Source organism: Aspergillus fumigatus, chromosome 6, assembly GCF_000002655.1.
Source record: "Aspergillus fumigatus Af293 chromosome 6, whole genome shotgun sequence".
NCBI classification, from domain to species: Eukaryota; Fungi; Ascomycota; class Eurotiomycetes; order Eurotiales; family Aspergillaceae; genus Aspergillus; species Aspergillus fumigatus.
The window spans coordinates 1,920,363-1,946,872 of record NC_007199.1 but is presented as its reverse complement, the minus strand read 5'-3'; the positions used below and the strand labels follow the sequence as shown (position 1 = coordinate 1,946,872).

The following is a 26,510-nucleotide window of genomic DNA, read 5'->3' as shown; positions in this document are numbered from 1 at the left end:
TAATGTCCTAGTCGTCAGTTTTACTCTGTAGCGTGATTGATATTGGATGGGATGGTCATGGGTATATGGATTTAATCGGAGTCTATAGGAACTTTCGGGTCTGCGGCCGCGGTAAATGATTTGTGAAAAAAGAAATGTTTTATGCCATTCAATGAAAGTTCAATATACTCTGTGTATATGCACTATCAAAAGTTGTGGAAGACTCCTATTCTGAGGGTTGATTGTAGTACTGTCACGTGACGCAGGCGGCAGCAAGTGACGCGGATGGAGCTTCAATGGAGCTCTCAGCGAGAGCTGCAATTGCTTCCCATTTCATCCCTCCACTTCCGTCATCGTCGCTGTATATTATCACTTCGATTAACTTCCTACTTGTCTTTTTGCTACCGGAACCTAGAAGAGTCAGTTTCAATCATGGATAAATTAGTCGCCCAGTACTCGCGTCCACCTCACCAGAATGAGTTCTACTCAGAGCAAGAACAGCAAGACCTGACGGAGAGCCTCCCTCCTTTGTCTCTGAAGTTCGCTCTTCCTCCAGTTGCAAATGTGAGCTACAATTTACGAACACTCCACCTGTCTGGACTTTCGGGCCGGTGAGAATGCTCTACGGCGGAGCGGTTTCACTGAGCGGATCCTACACTCAGGCGCACTTCGAAGAAGCTATCAGCTAATACGTGTATCTTGCTCTTCCTCGTATTTAGTCCTCTGCATTCCTTCGTGCCATGACCGATGACCACTCGAATCCTAGCTGTCCCATCAAGCTCGCTCACGGAACAACAACACTCGCCTTCCGATTTCAGGGCGGAATTGTATGCCGTCAACTCCCCGTCCGGCTGACCCAATTGTAGCAGTCCGACTGACTCTTTATCTCTTAGATCGTCGCGACGGATTCGAGAGCTACCGCTGGAAACTGGATCGCCAGTCAGACAGTGAAGAAGGTCATTCCCGTGTCGCGGTTGAGTCGGGGTGAGGACAAGAAGCAGGATACTCCGGTTCCTGGTCTATTGGGTACCATGGCTGGTGGTGCTGCGGTATGCATTCTTCTGCGTACTGGTGGCATGGCGACACTGACAGAATTGCCCTCCAGGATTGCCAATACTGGCTGAGATATCTGAGCCAGCAATGCACACTTCACGGTGAGTCTGGATGTATCTCTAGCAGGACTGGTGAACTAACATCGTGGCAGAGATCCGGCACAAGCGTCGTATCACCGTTGCTGCGGCATCAAAGATTCTCGCCAATCTGACATACGCCTACAAGGGAATGGGTCTCAGCATGGGTACGATGTTGGCAGGCGTACGTTTTGATCCCCTCTTTTGCAGATCGGATGAGTGTGAAACTGATAACACCGCAGATGACCCCTCAAGAAGGACCGGCCCTCTACTACATCGACTCGGACGGCACAAGACTCTCAGGAAACCTGTTCTGCGTTGGGTCCGGTCAGACCTTCGCTTACGGTGTGCTTGACGCAGAGTACCGCTACGACTTAACTGAAGAGGAGGCCCTCGAGCTTGGTTGTCGGAGCATTCTTGCCGCAATGCACCGTGATGCTTACTCAGGTGGTTTCATCAACTTGTACCATGTCAAAGAGGAAGGCTGGGTCCACCACGGTTTCGACGATATGAACCCCATTTTCTGGAAAACAAAGCTGGAAAAGGGCGAGTTCTCGAACGTTACGTCGGCCCTTTAAGGGCACATTCTGATAATTCCTGTGATCGATATGATGATTATCTCATAATTCCTTTTCTCTACGCATTGAAAACTTTTCGACCTGCGATTGCCGTCGTTGAATCTACCTGGTAGTACGAAATAGGCAACAGTCGATGGAACGAAATCTAGAATACAATAGACGAGAAGCTGCACCTCGTAATCTTAAACATCTTGATGTGAAGATCGAGACAAGAGGAGAAAAAATGGAAAGACTCTGGATTGCATCCCACATAATATACAAACACCCTAAGGCGACAAAAAGACAAACAATGCTCAAGCGCTCTATACACATGCTTTTTTTATGAGATCGGCGTATCTCATGGAGTATATGCATACTTTATACTTCCGACTTAATTATCAACCCAGAACTTCATTCTGATACCCATCGCGGCGAGTTCGACATCAAGGTAGCGCAGGACACCCGGAACAGCGACGATGGTGACATTGTCACCGCCCACGTAGCGACGGCCGTCTCCGTCCTCCCACACCACGGCACGGGAGTCCTCGAAGACAGCCTCGCGGGCACAGCGTCGGCAGCGCACAATGCCCGGCGCACCGCTCTGCTGGGCGAAGGCGTTCTTGGCGGCAGCCGCGGCGGAAGCGGCCAGGCGGGCCTTACTGGAGCCGGCGGATGAGACGGCGACCTGGGTGGAGAGGAAGGAGCCGCAGTCGCGGCAGATCCAGGCGCGCTGGGAGTCGGAGCAGTTCATCAGACGGTCCTGAAGGATGAAGGCAGCACCGTGAGCGATGAGCGAGTCGCGCTCCATCTCTCCGACACGGATACCACCTCCCTTTGCACGACCCTTGACGGGCTGGCCGGTCAGCTGGTTGACGGGGCCAGTTGTTCGGACCTGGAACTTGTCGTTGACCATGTGTCGGAGACGCTGGTAGTGAACCACGCCGATGAAGATGTCGGCGGCGAATTCCTTGCCTGTGATACCGCTGTAGAGGGGCTCGTTGCCGTAGTAGTTGTAGCCAGCCTTGCGCAGCTGCTGGCCGAAATAGTCTGCCGCGGTGTTTTCTTCCGAGAATTGGAAGGGGGTGGAGTCTTGAGGATGGCCGTGCAGAGCTCCGGCCTTGCCAGCCATGGATTCGATCATTTGGGCGATGGTCATACCTGCAATGAAATTAGTCTCATGTCGCTTGAAATGCAATTGGGAAAAGCCCGCAAACGTGAACTTACGGGAAGGGAAAGCGTGAGGGTTGATGATCAAATCTGGCTGGATACCGCTCTCGGAGAACGGCATGTCAACCGCAGGCCAGAGCTGGGAGCAGACACCTTTCTGTCCGTGACGAGAAGAGAATTTGTCACCGATAACAGGTTTTCTGGGGATACGGTACTTGACGCTCAATGCCTGGCACGGCTCCAAACCAGTCTCGGCACCCATGATCCGGATGCTGTCAATGTATCCTTCTTCTGCGTCTTTGTACTTTACGAAGTGCGTGATGCCGTCAACGTTCACGTAAGAGTCAGAAGCAGCATCATAGCGCACAGTATGCCATGCAGCAATTAGACTTCCCTCCTTGACTCTGGCACCCACATGAGGGAGACCGTCCTCGTCGAGAGTAGTACGCCACTCTGCCCGAATCTCTCCGCCGGGAGCGAAACCAAAGAGCTTGGTAATCTCGCGTCTGGACTTGCTGCGCCGCGAGTCCTTATCGTCAAGAGAGTGAATCTTGGTCTTGTAAATAGTACCGTAGCCGAAGCCACGCTCGTGCGACGACTTGTTGATAATCATGGCGTCATCCATGTCGTAACCTGTATACGAGATAATTGCCACGACTGCGTTCGTGCCGTTCGGGAAGTTGTCTAATCCATAAGCGTTGTACAGCGGAGGTCGTACAATAGGCGTCTGACCGGTCTGCAATCTGTACAGCTTGTTGTCCGTACGGTATTCGATCGCTGTGCTGGGTGTACCCATCGTCTGCTTGCTCATCTGGCACTGGTACATGTTACGGGGCGACTGGTTATAGTCTGAGAAAGGTGTCATATTGGCGACGATGGACAGGATGTTCGTTGGTGTGTACTCAATGTGTGTGGACACGCCCGCCACAAGATCGTCGGGTAAGCATGCAATCTCCATAAATGGCTGTTCGAAGGGACCGACGTAGTCAAGCTTGTCGAGAGGTAGGTACTTGACAGGTCTGTACATTCTGGCGGCTTGAGAGAACATGTAGATACCAGGGTATTGGCCACCATTTGAGTTGGGAACATACCCAATCTCCAATTCTCGTGGGATGTTGTGTGTACCTGAGACCTTCCAGTGCCGAACGGTATCCGCAATCATACGGGCCTGCTTGGGTGAGCAGTATCCTACGATCCTGCCATCCAGCTGTACCGTCACGCTGTCTTCCAAGGCAACGGACGACTCAGATCGTACACCGAGCTGCACCAACAGCTTTGGTAGATGAGAGACGTTGACATCGCTTGTGGCGATCAAGCACTTGTGAGCAAGATGGTTTAGCAACCCACAGGGTGCTCCATCAGGAGTGTGAACGGGACAAAGGAAGCCCCAGCTCTCGGGAAGCAGCTTACGAACAGTAGTTGTTTTCAGCTGTGCGAAGAAACTACCTCTGTGAATCATTCGGAAGTGACTGATGAATCGGTAAAAGTTGATCTTTTCCGCCATGACTGTGTAACCAGACACCTGTTGTAAATCGAGACCCGTGGGACTGACGAGGTTACCAGTCGACAGGAAATACTCCAGCTTACCACCGATGTTCTCATTAGTCCTCTTGACAATCTTGCTCAAGAAGTCTCTTTCGAAAGCTGGATCAGTGAATTTTGCACCACCGTTGCGATTGGACCAATCTCTCAGGATGGGGCCAAAGGATCTCATCCATTCCTCAAGTTGTTCCTTGAGTATCATGCCATAGAGGAAACCGCCGAGCAGGATTTCTTGATTGGAAACGGCATCCGGGTTGTCGGGGGCACAATCTCCAGCAACAAGCGCGTACAGCTTCCGGATCATGAACATGATCAACTTGAATTTGTCATAGTCTTGGATCTCGGTGACATTCTGGTTACCGAGATGAGGCAAGACAATTTTGCGGAGGAACTCTGTACCAGCATCCTCGTTGGACATATCTGCCGGAACACCCAGAACGGGCTTGAACTTCTCGCCCAGATAAGCTCGGCAGGAGGAACGGGTATGTAGGTTGTAAGCTTTGTATGTTCTGAGCAGCAGTTCCACACGGTCCGTCACAAATGTATTGTTGACACCCTTGGATGTAGCGCTGCCGACAATGCCTTCGAATATTTCGCGATCGTTCGTTTCCACCAAAGCCTTCATGATCATCATAACGGGGATGAGGTACTCGTTTTTCCGCCAAGAGAATCGGAAGGTCACGTTTCCATCGCTGAGGTAGTGGAGGACATTCGTCTGCGATGTCTGATCAGGGCGCACTGATCGTATTTGGATACCGAATTTGGTGTAGGTATGGCCACGACGAACGAAGGAACTACGGACAATCGCCATGGGGAAATTTCTCTTGCCGACAACCAACATACGGATGAGTTTCTCGTTGCCATTGACGATAAAGTAGCCTCCCAGCTCCTCCGACTCTTCTTTGTGCTGAACAAGCTCCTGGGGAGTTGCCTTCTCCAGGTGGCATCGATTGGTCTAGATTTCGATGCTATTAGTGTGCAAGAAGCAGATAGACATCTATTATTTCAACCACTTACCCTCAGCATGATGGGCACCTGCCCAAGTTCTCTGATAGACTCCATCCAGTCTCCATTATTAACCTGATACTCGAGCCTCGCGCGCAGCTTCCCACGGTACGTAGCATGTCTCTCTCTGGCTTCTGAAGGGTAGATATTCCGGTTACGAGTAGCAAATTTATTTGTTGCGGGAATGGCCGGTTTCTCTAGAAAGATTTCCCTGATTCGAACATTAAGCCTGTTGCGTTTCGGGGGTCGTCGTCCCTCCGCTTTCCGTGCTCTCCTCTCCTCGGGGGTCTCAGCATCACCATCCAAAAACGTCTTGATGCCGATATCTTTCAAACCTGCTTCGATGACTTTGCTGCCCTCGAAAAGCGCGTTGAAAGAGTCGAGATGGGGCCGAATAGCAGCCGCCAACGAGGGAAATGCGGTGTGGTCCTTCGGGGGGTTCTTGAATAGCTGGTGCCGCCGAATGGTGTCAAAATCGACGGACCAATTGGTATCAGTCGCTGAAGGAGCCATTTTTGAGAGAATTTGGGCACTCCGTGCCTCCTTCTCTGTTTGTCTTGACTATACCCGTGCGGAGGAATTGACACAAGATTTTCAACTGCACGGCGCTCGTCCGGACGTGTGCGCCGATGGAAAAAGAATTGGTGCAATTTAAACACTCAATGTCCCATTCCTCGCCCAGAGAAGCGTCTTCAGTCTGAGGTAGACTGGACTCGAGGCAATGTATAGGACAGAGCGTCGCAGAGGTCGATCGGAACAATCTGTCGGAGACCTTGTTCAAGCTGGAAATTTTTCGAGGGTGGACCAACGGACACATATCATCACGTGCTGATACTGATAGTGTTTCGTTGACAGTGCCTTAGTGCCCTAGTGCCTTTCAGCCTCAGGCATAAATGCTACGATACGACAAGCGTCACCCTACAGCGCTGATGCTGTCCGCCTTAGGCAATCAGGCAGACTTTTCCTGGAGACATCATGAAAGACATCAATGACACAATAATAACAAGGCTTGATTGATGGCTCAAGTACAACGCAATGAATCACTTTGGTACGAAAGTCACCTGTCTAAATGACTAGGTATCAGGGGTAAATGCGCGTTCAATATTGGATTTCAACCTGTCAACGTTGCTACTCCTGTCCATCCCTAATTATGGTCTCATTGACCTGACTGACCTACTAAGCTAAGCGCTCCCCTCCACCGCACCGCAGAGGGAATCAGTCATGCGTGCACATAGATTCCAAGCTATTCACTTTCACCACAACGCAAAGTAAAGAAGGGTCTCCCCTTTTTTTAACCTCCATCTCCTTGAGGCTTGTAAATACAAAATTTACTGGAAGGCTTACCGCTCCTTTTGGCGCTCTATTCTCTAGTAAAATCTTGTCCCTTCAGCCACTTGCTCAACCTTTGTGTCCTCATCCTCCCGAACCTTCTGGGCGTCTCTCCATAAGCCGCTTTCTCTATTGCTCTGGGGCATTTACTATTTGATTTACTTCTGCCTTAACTCCTTCGACAGCGGTTTAGCCCATCTCTTCCCTGCGGTAGCTGGCTACCAAATATACCAAACCACCAAGAGGCTGACTTTCAGCCTACCCCCACTTCCCGCACTTCGATCCAAGTCTCCAGGACCTTGGATCTCGACTTATATCCACGTCCATTCGTCATTTGCCACCAATCCAGCAAACACCCTGTTTTCATCGTGGTATTAACCGCAACTGATCCGGCTTCTTTGTTCCTGACATCTACCGGGAGTAGAAGAAGTGATTTGAAGTATCCGCAATATGGCGGGTATCTTTCGGACGATCTATGACTGGCTCCTGAGGATGTTTTGGTAAGTGGGCCGCGGTTTCAAACGTATTCGCCCTGTCGGCCATAGCTCTCCCGGCTCGGCCCCCCGCAAAGACATTGAATGCTCCGGCTTGCTAAGAGGGGTAAATGTATGTTGCGAATATAGGGCGACGGAGATGGATGTCACGATGATCGGACTGCAGAATGCGGGGAAATCGTCGCTGTTGCGGGTGCTCGCGGTATGCTTTATTTCGCTTTCAAGCGACCAGACAGTTTCCTTCTCTTCTATTTCTCATTGCTAATGCGGATTGTTCGAGTTGGGTAGGGAGGAGAGTTCACTGTAGAGTAAGTCTGGAGCGTGTAGGGCCTGGCCACAACTGGGCTGTCTTTGTCTTGGTTTGCTAAACCTTGCATTTACAGCTCGATTCCAACGATCGGATTCAACACGAAACGGGTCCAGAAAGGCCATGTGACTCTAAAGTGGTCAGTATCCGAGAGTGTTCCAGGTGTCGCATTCATCCAGCTAATATTGACACAGTTGGGATCTTGGAGGCCAGCCGCGGTTTCGTCCAATGTGGGAGCGATACTGCCGAGGGGTTAATGCGATTGTGTATGTGTAACGTTCCATTCATTGACTCCAGGCTAGTCATGAATAACTTTTGATGCAGGTACATAGTGGATGCGGCCGATCGTGCTGCCCTGCCGGTCGCCACAGAGGAGCTTCACGAGCTGATGGAAAAACCTTCGCTTGACGGCATTCCTCTGTTGGTTCTGGGAAACAAGTCCGACCTTCCGGACAAATTATCGGTTGACGAACTCATAGACGCAATGGATCTCAAGTCCATAACGCGCCGTGAGGTGAGCTGCTATGGAATCAGTGCCAAGGAGGAGACAAACCTTGACGCTGTCTTGCACTGGTTGATCGCCAGAGCAAGCAGGTGATGTATATGCGGGATAAAGCCTGCAGCGACGGCCTACCAACACCGACTCTCACTATCATATTTCGCCTTATCCTCGTCTTCATCCCAAACAATTGTAGACTCTATTGATCTTGACTCGCTGCCTCAGCTGTAATGACTTTGATGATGTGATCCAGGCACTTGAATGGAGCGATTGAACTTTTCCTTTGCGCGGTTTTGGAGTCCTTTGCGACAATTATGTTCACGCCTATTGTCAGATAGTATCAAGCCATTTTCTGTATCATCACCAAGGATATCTGTTTTGTTTAGCTGGGAGGGGGCCATCGGATCAGCTGATAATCAGCTAGCCCACTGCTGCAATCTTGATTGATTCCATGAGACATCAGGCCGAACCTAATCAAAGCAGTAAAAGTCCAGACGTGGTCCAAAAGAGAGGATATAGCTGCACTGCGACAGCGCAAAATCGATTATCCCCCAACAGCCAGCGCTATTCGGCAGTTTTTCCGTGAGCGTGGGTGACTTTGCTAGGAGAAGATATGAGAACGCGTCGAGATAACGATACCTAGCCAACTTATTTATGGCTGTCACTGACGAGGTCCAACAGTGGCCACGGACCACACACAGGCCAACTGATGCGTTGGCATTGCAGATGGAAGACGGGAACTAAACAAGCCCTGCCCTGGGCTTCCAGCGAATCCTGCCCCGCCAACCACAAGCCCGTGAGACAGGCGTTGCCATCGTATCCTGGTCCTTCCCTGTCATAGGTTGATGTGGGATTATGGTTCCCCGAAGTCAAGGGATCAAATCGTGAATTAGATGAAGGTTTTTGACGAGGGTCTCTAGCAGTCTAGCTGTAAACCGCGTGCTTCAAGGTTTTTGTTGCGTCCTCGGTTGAAAAGAGGAAGAAACTATTCTAGTAGTTCACTGAGTTGACCACTCTTGAGTGCTCAACTCGCCGATGCTGACAGTATCCGTTTACAGTAACTACGGAGTAAGTCTGGGGGACGATGGAAAGGCCATGGCATGGTTGTGCGTGGCCTTTCCACGCTTTGAATCGCTGCTTTTATGAGTAATAGTCAACCTTACTCTGTCTGTCCTAGCGCTGTGAACATCTTGAGATGAGCCTGGCGCCTGCACCGTAAGAACAAGGAGTAGAGAAATCTTCTTTTTATTACCTATTATCTCATGGCTTTCAGCAAAGTGTAATCCGCCATCGTATAGGTGTTGTCACTAGCATAGTACATTGCGAAAGACGATGACTCTAGCATCTGCGCGCCCTGGAATGCTTATTGAGTCCTCTGGATACAGGAGAAGCATTGACTTGCTGAAATGGAAGGATGTCAAACTCTATATGGTGAAAAACACCCGGAAGATCCGAATTGTCAGATGCTGCTCATGCAAGACAAGCATAGGTTAAACAAGGGCAGGAGAAATCGGGGTGTCCCATAAGCCTAGTCTTTTACCCAGCTTGAAATCAGCTACCTAACCTTTCAAAGACCAGTGTACACATACACCGAGCGGAATGATAACCCTGGCCTTTGCGTTATCCAAGACATGCTGGAATATGCTTTTCTTGACAACGCTTTTGCCAGTGGGCGTATCAAGAAGCCTTGAGATAATCAGAGTTGCTTCTTACATGCGTCTGTGCCTTCACGGCAAGACAGCTGGGGCCCTGGGCCTTGTGGCCTCCGGGGAAATCTGGGTGCCAGTCGCCACAAAATACTATACCCAAACCTTGAATCTCTTGATTCAGCAACTTCACAGCCCTGCCCCTAAGGATGATACTCTAAGTGCTTCAATTATCCTGAGCAGCTACGAGGTCCTGGCGACCCAAGCCCAAGAGTATCGCCAACACTGCGAAGAAGCTACGAGACTTGTTCAGATGTACGGTATCAGCGCGCAATCAGTCGGCATTGACCGTGCAAAATTTTTGGATCTGGATTCGCCATGAGATTACGGTGTCCATCACCAACGAGATCCCCTGCATATGAGCCCTGGTTCTGGAACATCCATTGGCGGCAGGGTGAAACGGAAGAGGATAGCCTGGGGAATCAAGTTTGGTGGCTCGTCGGCAGAGCTCTTGACCTGGTATATGGCAAGGGAGAATTATTCGGATACTACAGTTCGCCGCATGAAGCGGAGAATTGGTACGCAAGCCTGTCTGAATGTTTTAGTATCCGTATTGTACAAGTTTATCACATCCACACCCTGAAGGACCCGCCGTCTTCTCGGGCTCTTGAGGCAAAGTAGAATCGAAAACGAACCACGACTTATGAGGGATCTCGAAGTCAAGACCGTTATCTTGTCTGTTTATCTGTTGCCAAAGGAGATAACTCTCTATACTTTCCTTTTGGGGTAAGTTTTGGTTGGAGAATTTGGATAGCAGTGCCACTGCCTCAAATTCCTTCTTCACTGCTAAGCACAAATCACCCTGCCCTGGGAGGACACCCTTTGCTAGCAGGAGCCTCAGAATTCGCAGGCGCCGAAAGTGAATAGCAAACCCTATGGATCTATAAAAGAGTGTCTCAGAACAGCCATTGTAATCGTGTGTCCATAATTTGCACTCCAGATGCGGGTTTGCGCCCTCTTCAATGAGAAACTCGACCATCTCGTATTGGCTATCCATGATAGCGGTGAACAACGCTGCATGACCGTCCATGCTCAAATCCAGTTCATCTACAATAAAACATTAGAGTAGGATCTTGTCGTTTCGGCGTGCTATAACGCACAGACCTGTATCGCTGTTAAGTCTGATTCCATGCTCAAGAGGAAGTTTGACGACTCGTGGTTGATCAGTTTCTATTGCCCTTGCGATGGGGCACGGTTCTTCGTTCTGACCCGGCCGTGCCCCCGCGTTGAGCAGACGGGGAATGATGGTTTCGTCTCTTGAGACTACAGCAACCCCCAGGGCGGAGAGCGCTTCCCGCTCCTCCCCTGCTGGGTTCAAGGGGGCCTTTTGATGGATCATTAGTTCCACAAGCTCACTGTCGCGAGCGCGGATGGCCCAGTGGAGGACCAGTGCGCAGCTGAGCTGGTGAACATGCTTGGCCCGGCCGTGTCTCTGAAAGCATGGATTTGGGGATTGCAATATGCCCGCCCTGGGCAGCAAGTAAGAGCAGGCTCCCAATTTCCGAAAGACGAGTATTTCTGTCATGATATGTTTCTGCTGGGCTCTCGAAGTATGCAATGTTTACGCCAGTATTGAGTAGCTTCGTTCCCAAACAGATATGTCCTTTCTTGGCGGCCCATATCAAGGCTGAGCCCTGATGATGCTTGATATTAATTAAATCAACATAGAAAGAAATGCAAATGGTGGTAAAGATTTCGGTAGACTTGCGTTAAAGCGTTGATGTCCCTTTGGCCGGGCAAATACTCTGCGATGAAAAGGACTTCGATTGGCAATTGGTCTAACTGAGCCATAGCCCTTAAATTGCGCAAGGCTTATTTTCCAAGTTGTGGACTGTGTTGATGTAGCCACTGGCATGGGCAATATATTCTAGAAGCTCCGAGGGACAACTACTGGAAGACTTTGATGCTTATTATCATTATCTTTATCTCTTACAGCTCAGCGCTCAGTGCTCATTATGGCGGTACTCATATGGAGCTACCTACAGTACCTTATCCTCTGTTATCTGCACCTCTCCACAAATTCAGTGATTGTTAGTAGGTAGCTTGACAAGTAGCCGGTAATTTACGAAAGTCAATATGGGCTCTTTGTCTACGCCAAGTCGTCGAAAACTAGGATCTCGTGAATGTTCATCCTCTAAATGACTTTTAACTAACTCGGATGGCTGGGTTGCCTCTAGCTTAGAGTAGTAATAAAAATCAACGCCAAGTAACCCCAGCCATCGAGGAGTCACTTGATACTGCACGCGCCAAGGTACCTCTCCATTTATCTCAGGCTCTCAGGCTATCAGGCTCTCAGCCAGGGCACAGCCACAGCCTTACCACCCAATCCGATCGGCGGAGCGTCCCCATAATTACCCGGACCATTCGCCCATTCCCATCGCCCACTCTTTTTGTTGCTGCCTTCAGCTCTCTAAAAACTTCACGCAGGTACCTTTCTACGAGACTGTCGCCTTCAATTTCTCATATTTTACTCCCTTACATACCTTCTTGTCACTTCATCAAGCATCCCGGTGCCTCAAGCATATTTGACTTGCATTCTTCCTTGTACGACCGTCTACCACCCCTGTCTGTCGGTTGCAGGAGTTCTTTCGTCTACCGCCTAATCTACGTCATCCACACCAGGCCGTGAATCGAAGAGGTTCTCCAACCACCATGGGGTTCCTCTATCAGCGAGAAGTATGGTGAGTATTTATTTCATCTCTCCTGTGACATTCAGGTAGATCGAGTGGACTAACTCCCGTTGAGTTATTACGATGCTTGGACTGGTAGATGCAACAACAGCGCCTGGTATAGCTGGGGCCGCTGGGTAGCCTTTGCTGTGATCGTCGGCGCAGCCTTTATAATCTTCTTCCTTCTTGCGTATGTCGCCGTCTCCTTTCACCTAGGGTCATGAATCTCAACTAATTGCTCTTGATAGGTGTTATAACGCTCGTCGTCGTCGCAGTCGCGGCCTCCGGCCTCATCCCGGGACCGCTTGGCTTGCTCCTCCTCCAGGCCCTCCTCCGCCAAACCAGCCATATTACGGAGATCCATACTATCAACATCAGCCGCCACCGCAATATACACCTCAACCACAGACCCATGGTTACTTTGGCGGACAACAAACGGGCATCGAGCTGCAGTCGCCACCGCACGCTTATAACGCAGGAGGCGATCGAGTATACCAGCCTCCGCCAGGGCCGCCACCTCCGAACGGCCCCAAGGTATAGGTTGCTGCAGAATGCATGCACTGGTACTAGGAACAATATTGCCTGTTAGATCTCGAGTGCTTCATTAGTCAGGGAGCACTGTTGTTGTTTTAGGCGTTTCCGGCAGTGTTGGGATACCTTATCTCTCGTTCCGCTCCTTCCTTCATAATTGGTGAGGTCTGCAGTTGTGAATGATTTTATGATGTTACCACGAGTCTCTATATTTCGTCTCTACATCGATTCTTAATCTCATGACCTAAAAGGGAAATATTCGCGCTCTTGACTCTCATGGCCTATTACTGCATGGAAGCTTTCAGTGTTAACCATACCCGTCCTGGGACATTCATGTGCTATACTTAATATATTCAAGAGATAACTAATTGTAATACTAGCGATATAAAAAGGCTTCTTCTCCATTCCCATGAAGCCCAGTGCTTACGTTATATATTCTGTTGCCGCGTCCAGCTTTGGCCAGGAGTGCAGCATTTCATCCTGATCGTGCTATCTACCACCGTACTTGACCTTCCATTGTGATGTGCACAAGTAGGATGCCAGTCCCTCTATTCTCCATCGAAAATACTCCGAACAACGCAAAGCATGCTTTTCGTAGACTTGACTTCGTATAGGAGCTCCTCCATTCCGAAGCCTCAGTGGATCACAGCTACCAATTATATTGGAATCCACATTCAAATGAAATGAGCGATCGACAAATTTGCAAGGGCAAACACCGTGGTGGAGAGGGTCATTACTTTCATCAGTCATCGATCAACCATGTGTCTGTCTGCAAAAGTTTGCCGACCCTCATTTAGTAGAAGTTCTTGGCTGGTGCGAACTGTGCGATGGGAGATTGGCCCTCCTATGGTTGAATCATTTAGCCCATTCCAACCCACTGAACCAACCATTCACGGCACCTGTCAGCATTTTTCCCGTCTGTTGCGACAGGCGGTTCGCGTATGGAGTTCAGGTACCTACCTCTCTACTCCGTACTGCAGGTATGATTTATTGCTGATCCCCGCGTGATAATCATGCCTATCGTTATCCCTCTGCCTCCTCTTTTCCAACCTTCCTTTTTCCCAGTCAATGCTTTTTTCTTCCTCTTCCCTCGAATTTTTTTTAAAAACTTTATTTTCTTCAGTTCTGCTGTTTTCTTTCATTCGCCTCTTCATCGTCCTACTTTCTTTCAAAAATTCGACCGCTTGGATGAACAAGTTGCTTGCACTGGGCTGTCAGATAAGATAGATACCTAGAGGCGGGTGTGCATCAAGTCTGAGACGCATCTCGTCGGCAACTCGACTCGTCTTACTTCTATCTTCGATCCTTCTATCCTATTCATTCATTATCTACGTTTCAAAAGGCCTGTGTATATACTCTTGTTCGAGTATCAACCTTTATCAGATCCAATTTCAATGCTCTTTTGGCAGTCGAGATTGCCTGCAGCCTACATATCTTAACCGCCACAGACGGCGAATTGCACTCACACCGGATGACATGCGATCCTCTGAGATCTTGCTTGACTGAAAACTATTCTATCACCGGACTTTTGCTGCCAATATCGAGTTTCCAGCGATCTATGACCGTCTCGTACGACCGATATCATCTCTTTTCCCGCCCACTTATCTCGCCTTGACATTGTCGCATTAGATCGCAGTAGATCGCCAGGCAACCAGTAGTACTGCGCCGGAAGGGAACTCTTGAATTTTTCTAATCTGTGGAAGAACCTATCTGCCAGGGGCAACGGAGGATAAATAATCCTCTTCAAACCTGCGTCATGAGTCCAGTCGATCATTCCTCGCTCTCACTATGGGCGCGGGACGTAGTCGGCGACCTCAAGTCTGCGCCGGATACATTCTCGAGTTGGGACAAGTGCATGGCAAAATCTTATTGCAAGTACGCTGCGCTTTTTCTGGTCTCATCAGAATCGATGTGCTGACTGAGATTAGATGGCCCGTCATCGTTGGTATCATTATCGGCGCAGTCATCCTCATCTCTGTGATTGCGTGCGTGATTAATTGTTTGTGCTGCGGCATCCAGTGTTGCACAGGCTGTTGTCGGTGCTGTTCGTGTTGCTGCCCGTCCCCTCGTAACAAAGCTCCAAGACCGAAGTACCTCGATGACCCGGGTTATCATCAGCCGCCTCCGATGCCGGCAAACGATGGCTATCGTGCTCCTCCAGGTCCTCCGGTTTACCGTGGAGCCCAGGTTGCGCGGTTCGAATCGACAACCAGTCCTGCACCTGCCAAGGTGAATGAGGATGCGCTGCCTGCGATGCCAACTTGGAATGATGCTGTCACCAGGAGAGTGGAGGATAACAGCCACCAGGATACGATGGAAATGGAGCCGCTGAATCCTGCACAACAGGACTATCAGCGAGTGCAGTCACCTAGAAGGTTCAATAGCCCTGGTCAAATGGATGTCCCTCCCGTCAGGACACAAACTTCTTCTCCCGGCTATTTCCACGCGTCTTCACCCTACGATGACGAGCGCCTGTATGGCCATGATTCCTCCGGAACATATAATCAGAGCACAACCTCCCCCTATGATCGCGCATATCATGACTATTCTCCACAGAACTTCTCGCAACCTATGACCAGAAACGCGGCCCCTTACAGCTCGCAAACACAGTACTCAAACATGCCTACAGCACTGTCACCTTCCGCTGAGGTACCCCGCCATCTGCCGTACCGCCAACCCTCTCCAGGCATGTCAAGCATGCCGCCGCCATCATACAGAGGAATGTCCCCGAACCCTCCTACATCTCCACCTCCCCCATTCTCGGCGACTAATCCCGTTCCTCTTGAAGTGAGCGACCCGGGCAGGCCCCCCAGTATCCTACAAAGCGGGCGAAAGCCCGCACCTAATTCATACCGAAATGTTTAGCATTGAGCTACGCAGTGACACTTGGATAAGTCCTGTCTCCTTCTATGATTTCTCCAAAAGCTTGCGGCCCCATTTCGGATATATGTCATGTGTATGATCGTTCTGGGCTGAAAGTTTGCGCCTCCTTTTTTATGCTTGTCATCTCTTAATCTCGAGGATGAGTATCTCTTTTTACTTTTCGGTGTTATGGTAATCACGGCCGCCTTCTACCGGACGGAGCGTTCGCCTCGGATTATCCCCTCTGCTTCTCATGATTTATTCCTGGACCACATGTGAATGACTGTCTTGGGTCTGCGGTTTGATGTCTTATCTTTGGATATATACCATTCTGTTCCTGGTTGATAACCAGTCGATACGGGTCGCTTTAAGACTAGTTCATGGAACATTATCTCACCTAACCTAGCGCCGAGTATGACCTTAAGAGTGTATGAATACAGGTCTTTCGAGGTATGCAAATCCCAAAATAAGTATGTACCAGTTAATGTAACCTCGAATTGAGGGATGTCACTATCAGTAATTACTTTTCTCCATGTGGTATCCTCTACTCACAAAACCCGCTAGTAAAGTCTTAGGGCGCAAACGACAACCACAAACCCAGCCAAAGACCAACGCCTCTCGGTGACCTCACTCCTGCAACGAGAAATCAAATTCCTTGAATGCCTCCTTGAACGCAGCAGCATCTGCCTCTTCCTCTTCCTGCGGCTGCACCCCATCCTTCCAATTCATCCGGTTCTCCAACTCCATCAGTTTCGCCATCACCCGCCGCCCGAACTGAATATCGAAACGGAATTCCGGTCCGAGGGGGAGGAGGAGCGTGTTCTCCGTTCCTTTGGCGGCTGTGGCACCGTCCGAGCTTTCGGCGGTCTCGGATTCCGCCTCAGGGGCGGATGGGGGCTCCCAGATCCACAGGCGGAAGAAATCGCCCGGTTCGCTGCTGGGGTCGGCGGTTGCGGAGGGACGCTCAAATCTGGGATAGCTGAGGTTCTCGGCCTCGACTTTGAAGGCGGCATCGACGAGACCGCGTTTGATTAGGTCGGCGGGGACGGGCAGGAATTGCCAATGGATGTGGATGCCGGTTCCGCGGCTGACTTCCCAGGTGACGGCGCCGAGAGCGCCGTTGCTGCGCTGCTGGAGCATGGCGTGCAGGGCAGAGCGGTAGCGCTGCATTTCGGCGTAGGTCGATTGGCGGGCTGTCTGGTCTGTGATGCTGGAGAGGGTGGGTGTGTGGGTGAAGGGGATGATCAGGATGTGGCCGGGGAAGTTGAGGGAGGGGAACGTTTTAGCGGTGGAGAGGGGTCCCTTGGCGGTTGTGAGGTAGCTTTCGTTGCCAATGGACGTGATGAGATGGGTTGCAATGTTGGGGTTGGAGAGGCAGAAGAAGCATTGCTCCGGCCCTGGGGGAGGGGCTCGGGCGCGCTTGCGCGGCCGGCTGTGATCTTCTTCAATGCCGGCGAAGCGGTGGTAGGACTCACGCTGAGAGGGAAGGACTTTCCGTTTGACTTGGATGGGGGCCAGAGGGGTTGCAGTAGCGCCAACGGGGATGGTAAGGGGTGGAGGGGCCTTGGGATCTAGTGTGAAGGCGTACATCCATTTTTGCTTGGATGTTTTGCTGTAGGATGCCAGACTGATGAAGCGGGTGAGCGGTTTGGCGTCTGGGTTATCCTCTGATGGCATGTGGAAGAATGGTTCGCGCTCGTAGAAGAATCCATCAGACGAGGAAAGATGGTATCGAGGCTTCAAGGTAGAGCAGAGGTCCGCGATGCATTGCACCTCCTGGGGCACCTTGGCATCCTCCGGTAACGGTGCACTGGACCCGGTTCGGATGCCCTTGGGCCATTGGTGAGTGATCAGGATGTCCGCACTGTGGGCTCCGTAGAGTGCCCTGGCGTCCGACTCTGTATAGCCAGGATGGAACTTATTGGTTGCTTTGCTGTCTGCCTCGAGATTACCACCAAGAGCAACAAGACGGATGCCTTCCGCGGTCTTAAGAGTACCGCGTTTGCCCAGGAAGTACAGATTTGGACAAACTTCGTCGTTCGCCTCGATTCTTTCCACTATCCTGGTGGGAAGGGGCCTGTTGCCTAACCCAAAGTAAGTTGGCAGGGGTACGTTGATGTTCCCCTGTAACAGGGCACTGATCTCGTCCAGCTCATGCTCCGATGAGCAATCTCCGAACAGGTCCCCAACAATGATCGCAATTGAGAAGTTCTGCTTGACGTGTAACTTGGCGAGCTTGGTGAACACTTCACGCAGCTCACAGTTCACACTCCCAACCACAACACTAGATCTCTGTTAGCCAGTCGAGTATCAATTGCAGAAAGAATAGCTTACATTCTCGAAGCCATTCGTCAATTAATTTATATTCTGAACCCTATGATGCAACAGCTAACATCAACATAGTTGGAACATAGATTTTCTGAGAACTGAGCAAAACCTTTATCTCCTTTGACACTGATGAAGTAGCCGTAGAACCATCGATCTGATTATGCTGCTCCGAAAGAGAAAACTCTTGTTCTAATTGAATACTTGAGATCAACAACAGTGAAGATGAAGACATCACCATTTTTGGCTTGGAGGCGGATCCAAAAGAAGCTTAGAGCTTTAGACCCGCTGGGCTCACGTGCTTAATAGTATTATGCCAGACTAGGTTAGCGTCAAGCCTGCCTAAGGCCGACGCTAATCTCCGCACCGGAACAATTCTGCAGCGGCCGCCGATGAACTTTTTTTCCCTTGTATTGACAAGCACTACCAAAGTGTTTCTTGTCGAGAAACATTGCAACAATTTTATCGGCGTTGCTCTCCCTGTCGCCGTCGATCCTTGAGATGGTGGCAACATCATCGGCTTCGCGGACAGCGTCCGTGAAGCGTGTGAAGAAAGGAACAGAGACAACAAAGTCGCATCGGTTCGAACCGTTCTCTCAGCGTGTCGCAAAATTGAAAATCGACCCGATCCATCGAGTGCGTCGTCCGAGCTTTGGCGAAGAAGGAGAAGGGGATGGAGATGAGACGTTTTCGTATTTTCGATCGGCGTTTGACCACTGGATTGAGCTGAACCTCTCAGACAATTTTTCGCAATTCGCACGAAAAGTCAACCCGCTATGTGAAAGTCTTGCCCAGATTCTATACCACGAGGACAAGATTATGGGACTACTGGTGGAATATATCGAGAAGAGAGACCAGCTTTCTATTGAACCGCTGCTAACACTACTTGCTCAATTTGCGAGGGATCTTGGGGTCCGCTTTGAGAAACACTTTGCTACCGCCGTGACCCTCGTGGCGTCGGTCGCGGCCACTCATCCTGATGTCGAAGTTGTCGAGTGGAGCTTTACATGCCTGGCATGGATCTTTAAATTTCTTTCTCGTCTCCTTGTCCCAGATTTGAGACAGCTTCTGGGTATCATGACACCCTACCTCGGAAAAGAACGCCAGAAGCCATTCGTTGCTAGATTTGCCGCCGAGTCAATGTCATTCCTCATTCGAAAGGCTGGACTCGTATACTACAAGAATAAGGCTCCATTGCAGCATGCAGTTTCGTTCTTGCTTGACGACTTGCACCAGGCGGCTGCGGATTCAAAGAATGTGGAGACGTACAAGGAAGGGCTGATGGCTATGTTTTCGGATGCCGTCAAAGGCGTCAAAGGCGGGCTACACTCGAACGCAACAGATATTCTCAACTGTCTACTTGATAATGCTCCGACCGGCAATGAATTGCGCAGCAGGTTAGCAGTTGAGGTTGTAAGTGGGATACTTATCAATGTCAATCATAATACGACTGCCGAAACATACGAACCAGTTGTCGAGACGATTAATTCCTACATCGAAGCCAATCGCAAGAAGTCCGACAAACAACACGCAAACTTGTACTGTCGTTTGATGTTCATCTGTGTCTGTACCCGCAAAGGGTCGCGTATAAAGAACTGGAAGCCTATTCATCAGACTCTGTTGCTCTTGCTTCAGAATGCCTCGGCTGCGCCTAGCGCGTATGCCGATTCGATCCCTCAACTTCTGACAACCGTGGCATACGCACTCCAGGTGTCTCCTATGGATGAGATGTTACCGTTCATGCGCCCACTCATGGATGCAGTCGCAAAGGAACAGCTTTCGGCTTATTTTCTTTCGTTCTGTGCTACATTTTCGGAATGGGGCGCGGAGAGGTTCCATAGTGTTGTCCTTCCTTACTTTCAGAAGTAAGTCAAACTGCATATGTGCTGATGTCTCTACCTACTAACATCCAAGCCTTTAGGTTTGTCAATTCCTCATGGCAAGAGCATGAATACGAGTTATGTTTGACTTTGCTCCGGTTGAACCAGGCAGGTTGTATCACTTCGGAACTCTCTAAGCCTGGCTATGTCACCTGCCCAACTCCCTGGAAGACCCGCATCAAGGATATACTGGGCAGTCGTGGGCCCAGTGCCACTGAAGTGGCTCTTCTCAATGCTTATTCGAAGCTTCCCAGCGCCATATCTCTGACCACGGAACCCTCTCTTCTACCCGATATGACTCGCAGTCTTTATGATCATTTATCCCGCGTCTTGAAGGAGAGTGAACTTGATTTGTCCACCTCCACAAAATTCTTCCTTGGCCAAGGTTTTAAGTCCTATGTGGATTTGGCTGCTTCTAATGAAGGTGTCGATTCGGGCCTTTGGGGTGCAATCGGCTCTGCTGCTGCAAAATACTCAAGGATTCAGCCGTTCCTGGGAGCGATCTTGACTTACGTGTCGAGTTGCTCTACGAAGCTGGACTTCGGACAACCCGCCCTGGAAGATTTCGCAAACGTTCTAATCACCAACCTCGCGGGCCCTTCTCAACAAGTCAGATTATTATCGTTAAAAATTTTGCGAGAGTTGATACAAGCTTCAGGAGAAGATCCTGCTCCCATTTCTTTGGCCATTGAAGTCGAAGAGAGCCCGCTCAATCTGCAAACTGCACGAGTTCTGTCGATGCATGTCCGCAAGCTTGCCATCCTCTACCCGCAAGTGGCTTCTCAGCGATGGATGGCCAGTTTGATTCCTAATTTTTGCTTTGGTTTATTTTCAAAGAAATTGGCACCGCTGTGGGAGGATTCGGCCACTGCACTAAAGTCGATTAGCGAGCACTCGGCAGGGGAAAAAATCGTTTCGGACCTAGCCTTTCAGTGGCTTCAGGAGCGCGGCTCGACTGATACCGCGGATAAAGCGGATGACGAGGCGGAATACCATACATCTGGGGATTTTAAATGCTTCAATGCGGCTAATATTGAAGATCGTCTTGCTTCTCATTTCAATGCTACGGTTCCGCCCAGTTCAAAGCTAATGGAAGGGTTCGAGAGGGACCATGAGGTCTCTGACGTTGTTCCTGTGGCTCCTCGAACCCATGCTCTGCGTGTTCTTAATGCAGCACCTGCTCTAGCCGAGAAGAAGTCGCGACTGATTGTCCCCCTGTTCCTTGCGTGGGCATTACGCGATGACGAGGATGTCGAAAGCGCCAACGATTTGTACATTCCTTGGGGATTCCATGACCGGTTGTCGTTCCTTGGGTTGCTCGGAAAGTTCGCCAATCCTCGGGTGCTGTTCAAGGCATCAGAGGTCCATGACGCCCTTCTTGGACTGCTCTGCCACGGTAACTCAGAGATTCAGAAGTCCGCGCTCAAAGCGTTGTTTACCTGGAAATCACCGAACATTATGCCGTACCAAGAAAATCTGTTGAATATTCTGGACGAGTCACGTTTCAAAGACGAACTTTCTGTCTTCGTGCATGTCGGTGGTGAGGACAGCTTGATTGAAGAAGCCCATAGAGGTGAACTTCTTCCGGTGCTCTTACGCCTCCTCTATGGACGGATGATATCGAAAGCTAGCGCAAGTGGCCAAGCTGGCCAAGTTGGACGCAGAAAGGCAATACTGCGGACATTGTCACAGCTCCCCGATAATGAATTCGAAATTTTCATGCGCGTGTCGTTCGGTCCTCTTGGAGATGTCTCATTGTTACAGGAGGGGCAAGTCAACCAAGAAGCATTTGCTCGAGACCTAGTTAGTCCCAGGAGACAGATGGGTCTGCTAAGGATGATCGAAACAGTGTTCGATACGCTGCAAAGCCGAATGGCTCTATATGCCCAGCGATCCATGGACACGGTTCTATACTGTTTGGTCAGAGCCTGTCGAGAGCTAGAGAAAGACAGCTCCAACGTTGCTGCGGATTCTCCCGAAGGGAGACTATTGACCGTGTTCCGCAACATCCGGCATACTTGTATTCGTTGCCTTGAGCTGATCTTCGCCGTCTCTCTGGACAAAGACTGGTCTGCTTACATTCATCTCATATTCGACGAAGTGATCAACCCTCGCCTTCAGAATTTCGCGATTGAGACGGCTCAAGGAGTCTCAGGTCTACTGCGGCTGTTCCATACCTGGGCCACCGCCCCCCGGTCCTCTTTCTATCTTGTGCGCCACAACAATACCGTCCTGACTAAGGTCGTCGACTGTCTCAGCGTGGAATCTGCTCGCGACGAGGTCAAGGTGTACGTGATGGACGAGATTCTGGTCCCTCTTATCAGACTTGCTAGTGGGAAAGAACTGGAAGAGAAAGAAGAGATGAGCGATTTCTCGGCAGACGAGATTCGATCAGAAGTCTTGTCCCCTTACATCGAGCATACTCTCTCTCACCTTGGTCGTCTGCTGAAGCGCGGACCTTCCCGTACGGTTTTGGTATCTGGAGTACAAACCATCTCCCTCTTAGCACCATGTGTCGAATCGTTCCAAGAGACCACTGAGCTGGTTGGTATCACGACATACCTCCTGCGTCAGCCAGCTGATAGAGTGTCTCCCAAAACAAAGTCAGGTCTCCTGCGCATCCTCGAACACTTCTTGCCTCTGTTCAACCCTGAAGAAGATCCAACACTATTTCAAGAGGTGTTTGAAGCAGTTTCGTCCATGTTTGATTATTTCAGAGATGATGCGAACCGAGAGGTGTTGTCCGGGGTTTTCGCAGCTTTCGTGAAACATGATCCTGCATTGGATAAAGTGGCCGAGCTTTGTGCGGACCTTAACTCGATCTCTAGAAAGAAACTCGAAGTTGACTATGAGCGTCGTCTCCAAGCCTTCGCACAAATCAATGATAGTCTTTGGGAGACCCTGGATGCGAAACAGTGGCGTCCCCTCCTCTACAACATGCTATTTCATGTGAAGGATGAAGATGAACTTGCTATCAGGTCAAGTGCTTCTTTTGGACTGAACCGGTTTATTGAGAGAGCGACCAAGGAAGACAGCGCCGACGCTGACGAGTTTGAACCCCTGGTCAAAGAAATCCTGTTCCCAGCTTTACAGAGTGGAATCCGACAGAAATCAGAGCTGGTTCGGACCGAATTTGTCTCCACTCTTGGCTACTTTGTTAAGATGAATCCCACGCGGCCCAATGTACAAGATATGCATGGGCTTCTCGTTGGTGATGATGAAGAGGCGTCGTTTTTTACGAACATTCTCCACATACAACAGCATCGCCGTCTTCGAGCTCTCCGTCGTCTTGCTAGCGAAGCAGCGAAGGGCAGTCTTCAGGCTTCCAATATCAGTACAATCTTCATTCCACTGAATGAACACTTTGTTTTTGACCAGGAGGTCGACGAAGGTGGCCACAATTTGATTGCGGAAGCCGTTGCCACTATCGGAGCTCTTGCAGAATGGCTGGACTGGAATCAATTCAGAGCCATTTTCCGGAGATACCGTGGGTACATGCAGAGCAAGTCTGAGATGGAAAAGAACATTTTGAGGCTTCTGGGCAGAATGGCGGATGCCTTGAGCAACGCAATGCGCCAAAAGACGGTGGTTCAGAAGACCGGCGACGACAGCATGGAAGAAATTGAGATTTCCGCGCCCTCCAAGTGCAACCTTGCTCGAACTATGCCGTCACCTGCTAAGGTCGCGACAGAGCTGACCACAAATTTCATTCCTTTCTTGACTGACTTCATCCACCACAAAGATGAGGCTCAGATGAGCTTGCGTCTGCCAGCTGCAGTCACCACAATCAAGCTTCTGAAGCTGTTGCCCGCGGAGGATATGGCAATCCGCTTGCCTCCTGTTCTTTTGGATGTCTGCAGCATTCTCAAAAGTCGATCTCAAGACGCGCGAGATACCGCTAGAAAGACTCTTAACGAGATAGCCCTTCTCTTGGGTCCTAACTATTTCGGGTATATTCTTAGGGAACTCCGCAGCACGCTCACGAAGGGTTATCAACTTCACGTTCTTTCCTTTACAGTTCACTCGATGCTCGTGGCGACAACTGATGATTTCCAGCAAGGAGACCTGGATTACTGCCTAGCGGATCTCAGTGCCATAGTGATGGATGACACCTTTGGCGTAGTTGGTCAGGAGAAAGACGCGGAGGATTATGTGAGCAAGATGAAGGAAGTCAAGAGCAGTAAGAGTTATGATTCGATGGAACTGCTGGCGAAGAATGCGACTGTTCGAAATCTTGCGAATCTGCTGCGGCCTTTGGAGTCCCTGTTGCGTGAGAAGCTGAACTCTAGCATGGTCAAAAAACTCGACGAACTCTTGCGGAGAATTGGAGTGGGTCTGCTAAGGAACCCAGGCGCCGAAAGCCGTGACATCCTTGTATTCTGCTATGAAGTCATCAAGGAGACATATCGCGATCCGGCGGGAGTGGAGAAAGAGCCCTCCGTTTCATTACGCGAACAGCGTTATTTGGTGAACCTCAAAGGCGCAAACAGAGGCGACAAACGTGGAACGACCTCGTCTCATATCTATAAGCTGGCCCGATTCTCGCTTGATGTGCTGCGCTCAATTCTCAACAAATATGACTCCCTGCTCACGCCTACCAACCTGGCCGGCTTCATCCCAATCATCGGCGATTCGTTAATACAGGCCCACGAGGAGGTGAAGATCGCGGCTGTTCGTCTGTTGTCGACTATCATCAAGCTTCCTCTCGCAGATATTGATAACAACGCTCACGTCTACTTCACCGAAGCAGTCAAGATCATCAAGGAGGCACCAAGTACCAACACCGAGGCTGCACAGGCGTCCTTGAAGTTAGTGTCGGCTATGTTGCGAGAGAGGAAGAGCGCTAAACTCAGAGATGGGCACCTGGCGTACCTCCTCCAACGTTTGGTCTCCGACATTGAAGAGCCAGACCGCCAAGGCGTGACATTCAACTTCATTCGTGCGGTCATGGCCAGGAAATTTGTGGTTCCCGAAATCTATGAGTTGATGGACCACATTGGAGCCATGATGGTCACGAACCAAACCCGTTCGGCTCGTGATCTAGCACGCGGCACCTATATTCACTTCTTGATTGAGTATCCTCAAGCCAAGAATCGATGGGCGAAGCAACTGAGTTTCCTGGCTAAGAACTTGGATTATAAGCACCAAGAAGGTCGTCAATCTGTGATGGAAGCTATACACATGCTCTTGGCTAAGACAGGAACCGAATTGGCTCAAGACATCGTGGGCACATTTTTCTTGCCGGTGGTCATGGTCATGGCAAATGACGATGCTCCTGAGTGCAGAGAAATGGCAGGTGCGCTACTTGGCGAGCTCTTTAGTAGAGCGGACAGGGAACAGATGAAGTCCATGCTCACACCCATAAGGTCCTGGCTCGAGCAAACCGAGAACACTCTTCTGACCAGTACTGGGTTACAAGCAATGAGGGTCTTCTTCGAGGTTGAGGAAACAATAAAGGACAAAGAGGCCCGTTTTGTCATGGAGATCCTCCCTGAGATCATGCAGCCAATTCTCCAGAGTGATGAGACTGAACATTGGGAAGTGCTTTACTTCGCCTTGCAGCTTCTTACTAAGCTTTGCAAGGCCGTCCCTGCTGTGGCTCTAGCCAAAGAGCGCGGTCCGATCTGGGCTGCTGTTCGAGAGTGCCTGTTTTACCCTCATGCTTGGGTCAAGACTTGCGCCTCTAACCTTGTGGGCACATGGTTCGCAGATCTGGCCAGGACCAATGCTGCGAATGGCTATGGGTCCATTCCATTGGTTGGTTCTACAGGGCTGGCACTTGACAAGGATGCCATGCTACAGCTGATCCGCGCTAGTCTGCGCTGTCTCCGCACTCCTGGTATAAGTGAAGAACTTGCTATGCAAACCGTCCGCAACATTATCTTCCTGGGCCGGTGTTGCGCACAGAACGGTCTTGTGTTCCCCTCCAGTGGGTCTAAGGATGCCGAATTGAGCCAAAGCGAGAGTGAAGACGAGGATGACGACGAAGAAACCGCTAACGGACGCACGGAGCGCTCTGACAGGTCTGCTATCCAGTACATTTTCCAGCAGGTCTCCTCAATTCTTCGCAGAGAACTCCTCACGACTAAGGCACATTCCCTGATTCCCAAGAGCGCGTCCATTGGTCTTCTTGCAGCCCTTTGCCGACATCTTGAAACTGATCAGATCCGGCCCTCGCTGCCCACCATCCTTCTTCCTCTTCAACACTTGACCGATCCGTCAATTCCGGCTCCTCGCTCGTCCGATGAACGCTTCCGGGAATCATACAAGGCACTGGTCTCAAACTGTCATGAAGTCCTCGACCTGCTTCAGAAGAAATTGGGCACATCGGAGTACATCACCCAGATGGCGTCTGTCCAGGACTCCATCAAGGAGCGACGTGAGGGTCGTCGAATGAAGAGACGCATTGAGGCGGTAGCAGAACCCGAGAAATACGAACGGGACAAGAAGAGGCGAAACGACCGCAAGCGCGAGAAGCGCAAGGAAAAGGGAATGGAACAACGAGGAAAGAGACGCGGCTGGTAGATG

General features: G+C 50.4%; 8 protein-coding genes across 8 annotated transcripts; 4 read left to right on the top strand and 4 right to left on the bottom strand.

The window, feature by feature from the left end:
- Positions 1-150: 150 nt before the first annotated feature.
- On the top strand, positions 151-1,687 carry pre2 (proteasome core particle subunit beta 5; the record flags this gene model as incomplete). The annotated part of the gene is made up of 6 exons (XM_745627.2): positions 151-543; positions 699-806; positions 873-1,028; positions 1,085-1,133; positions 1,184-1,293; positions 1,352-1,687. Exons 1-6 carry the CDS (start codon positions 265-267, stop codon positions 1,685-1,687), a joined length of 1,038 nt encoding a protein of 345 aa, XP_750720.2. The 5' UTR covers positions 151-264.
- Positions 1,688-2,057: 370 nt separating this feature from the next.
- AFUA_6G08300 (DNA-directed RNA polymerase I core subunit RPA135) lies at positions 2,058-6,185 on the bottom strand (the record flags this gene model as incomplete). Its single annotated transcript, XM_745626.2, has 3 exons — positions 5,393-6,185; positions 2,891-5,330; positions 2,058-2,824 (listed from the first exon to the last, which is right to left on the bottom strand). Exons 1-3 carry the CDS (start codon positions 5,891-5,893, stop codon positions 2,058-2,060), a joined length of 3,708 nt encoding a protein of 1,235 aa, XP_750719.1. The 5' UTR covers positions 5,894-6,185.
- A 151-nt stretch (positions 6,186-6,336) lies between these two features.
- On the top strand, positions 6,337-8,622 carry AFUA_6G08290 (ADP-ribosylation factor-like protein). Its single transcript, XM_077805029.1, has 6 exons — positions 6,337-7,209; positions 7,333-7,405; positions 7,492-7,511; positions 7,587-7,649; positions 7,705-7,776; positions 7,835-8,622. Exons 1-6 carry the CDS (start codon positions 7,160-7,162, stop codon positions 8,106-8,108), a joined length of 552 nt encoding a protein of 183 aa, XP_077661162.1. The 5' UTR covers positions 6,337-7,159; the 3' UTR covers positions 8,109-8,622.
- Positions 8,623-9,171: 549 nt separating this feature from the next.
- On the bottom strand, positions 9,172-11,504 carry AFUA_6G08280 (ankyrin repeat domain-containing protein). The gene is made up of 3 exons (XM_745624.2): positions 11,424-11,504; positions 10,820-11,349; positions 9,172-10,762 (listed from the first exon to the last, which is right to left on the bottom strand). Exons 2-3 carry the CDS (start codon positions 11,238-11,240, stop codon positions 10,257-10,259), a joined length of 927 nt encoding a protein of 308 aa, XP_750717.2. The 5' UTR covers positions 11,241-11,349; positions 11,424-11,504; the 3' UTR covers positions 9,172-10,256.
- A 1,088-nt stretch (positions 11,505-12,592) lies between these two features.
- On the bottom strand, positions 12,593-13,070 carry AFUA_6G08270 (uncharacterized protein; the record flags this gene model as incomplete). Its single annotated transcript, XM_745623.1, has 2 exons — positions 12,593-12,944; positions 13,042-13,070. 2 exons carry the CDS (start codon positions 13,068-13,070, stop codon positions 12,593-12,595), a joined length of 381 nt encoding a protein of 126 aa, XP_750716.1.
- Positions 13,071-13,761: 691 nt separating this feature from the next.
- AFUA_6G08260 (uncharacterized protein) lies at positions 13,762-15,780 on the top strand (the record flags this gene model as incomplete). The annotated part of the gene is made up of 2 exons (XM_745622.1): positions 13,762-13,895; positions 14,844-15,780. The coding sequence occupies 2 exons, from the start codon at positions 13,762-13,764 to the stop codon at positions 15,778-15,780; spliced, it is 1,071 nt and encodes a 356-aa protein (XP_750715.1).
- Positions 15,781-16,404: 624 nt separating this feature from the next.
- AFUA_6G08250 (CwfJ domain protein) lies at positions 16,405-18,343 on the bottom strand (the record flags this gene model as incomplete). Its single annotated transcript, XM_745621.1, has 2 exons — positions 16,405-18,061; positions 18,171-18,343. The coding sequence occupies 2 exons, from the start codon at positions 18,341-18,343 to the stop codon at positions 16,405-16,407; spliced, it is 1,830 nt and encodes a 609-aa protein (XP_750714.1).
- A 238-nt stretch (positions 18,344-18,581) lies between these two features.
- Positions 18,582-26,507, top strand: AFUA_6G08240 (uncharacterized protein; the record flags this gene model as incomplete). Its single annotated transcript, XM_077805028.1, has 2 exons — positions 18,582-19,967; positions 20,024-26,507. The coding sequence occupies exons 1-2, from the start codon at positions 18,604-18,606 to the stop codon at positions 26,505-26,507; spliced, it is 7,848 nt and encodes a 2,615-aa protein (XP_077661161.1). The 5' UTR covers positions 18,582-18,603.
- Between the last annotated feature and the right edge of the window lie 3 nt (positions 26,508-26,510).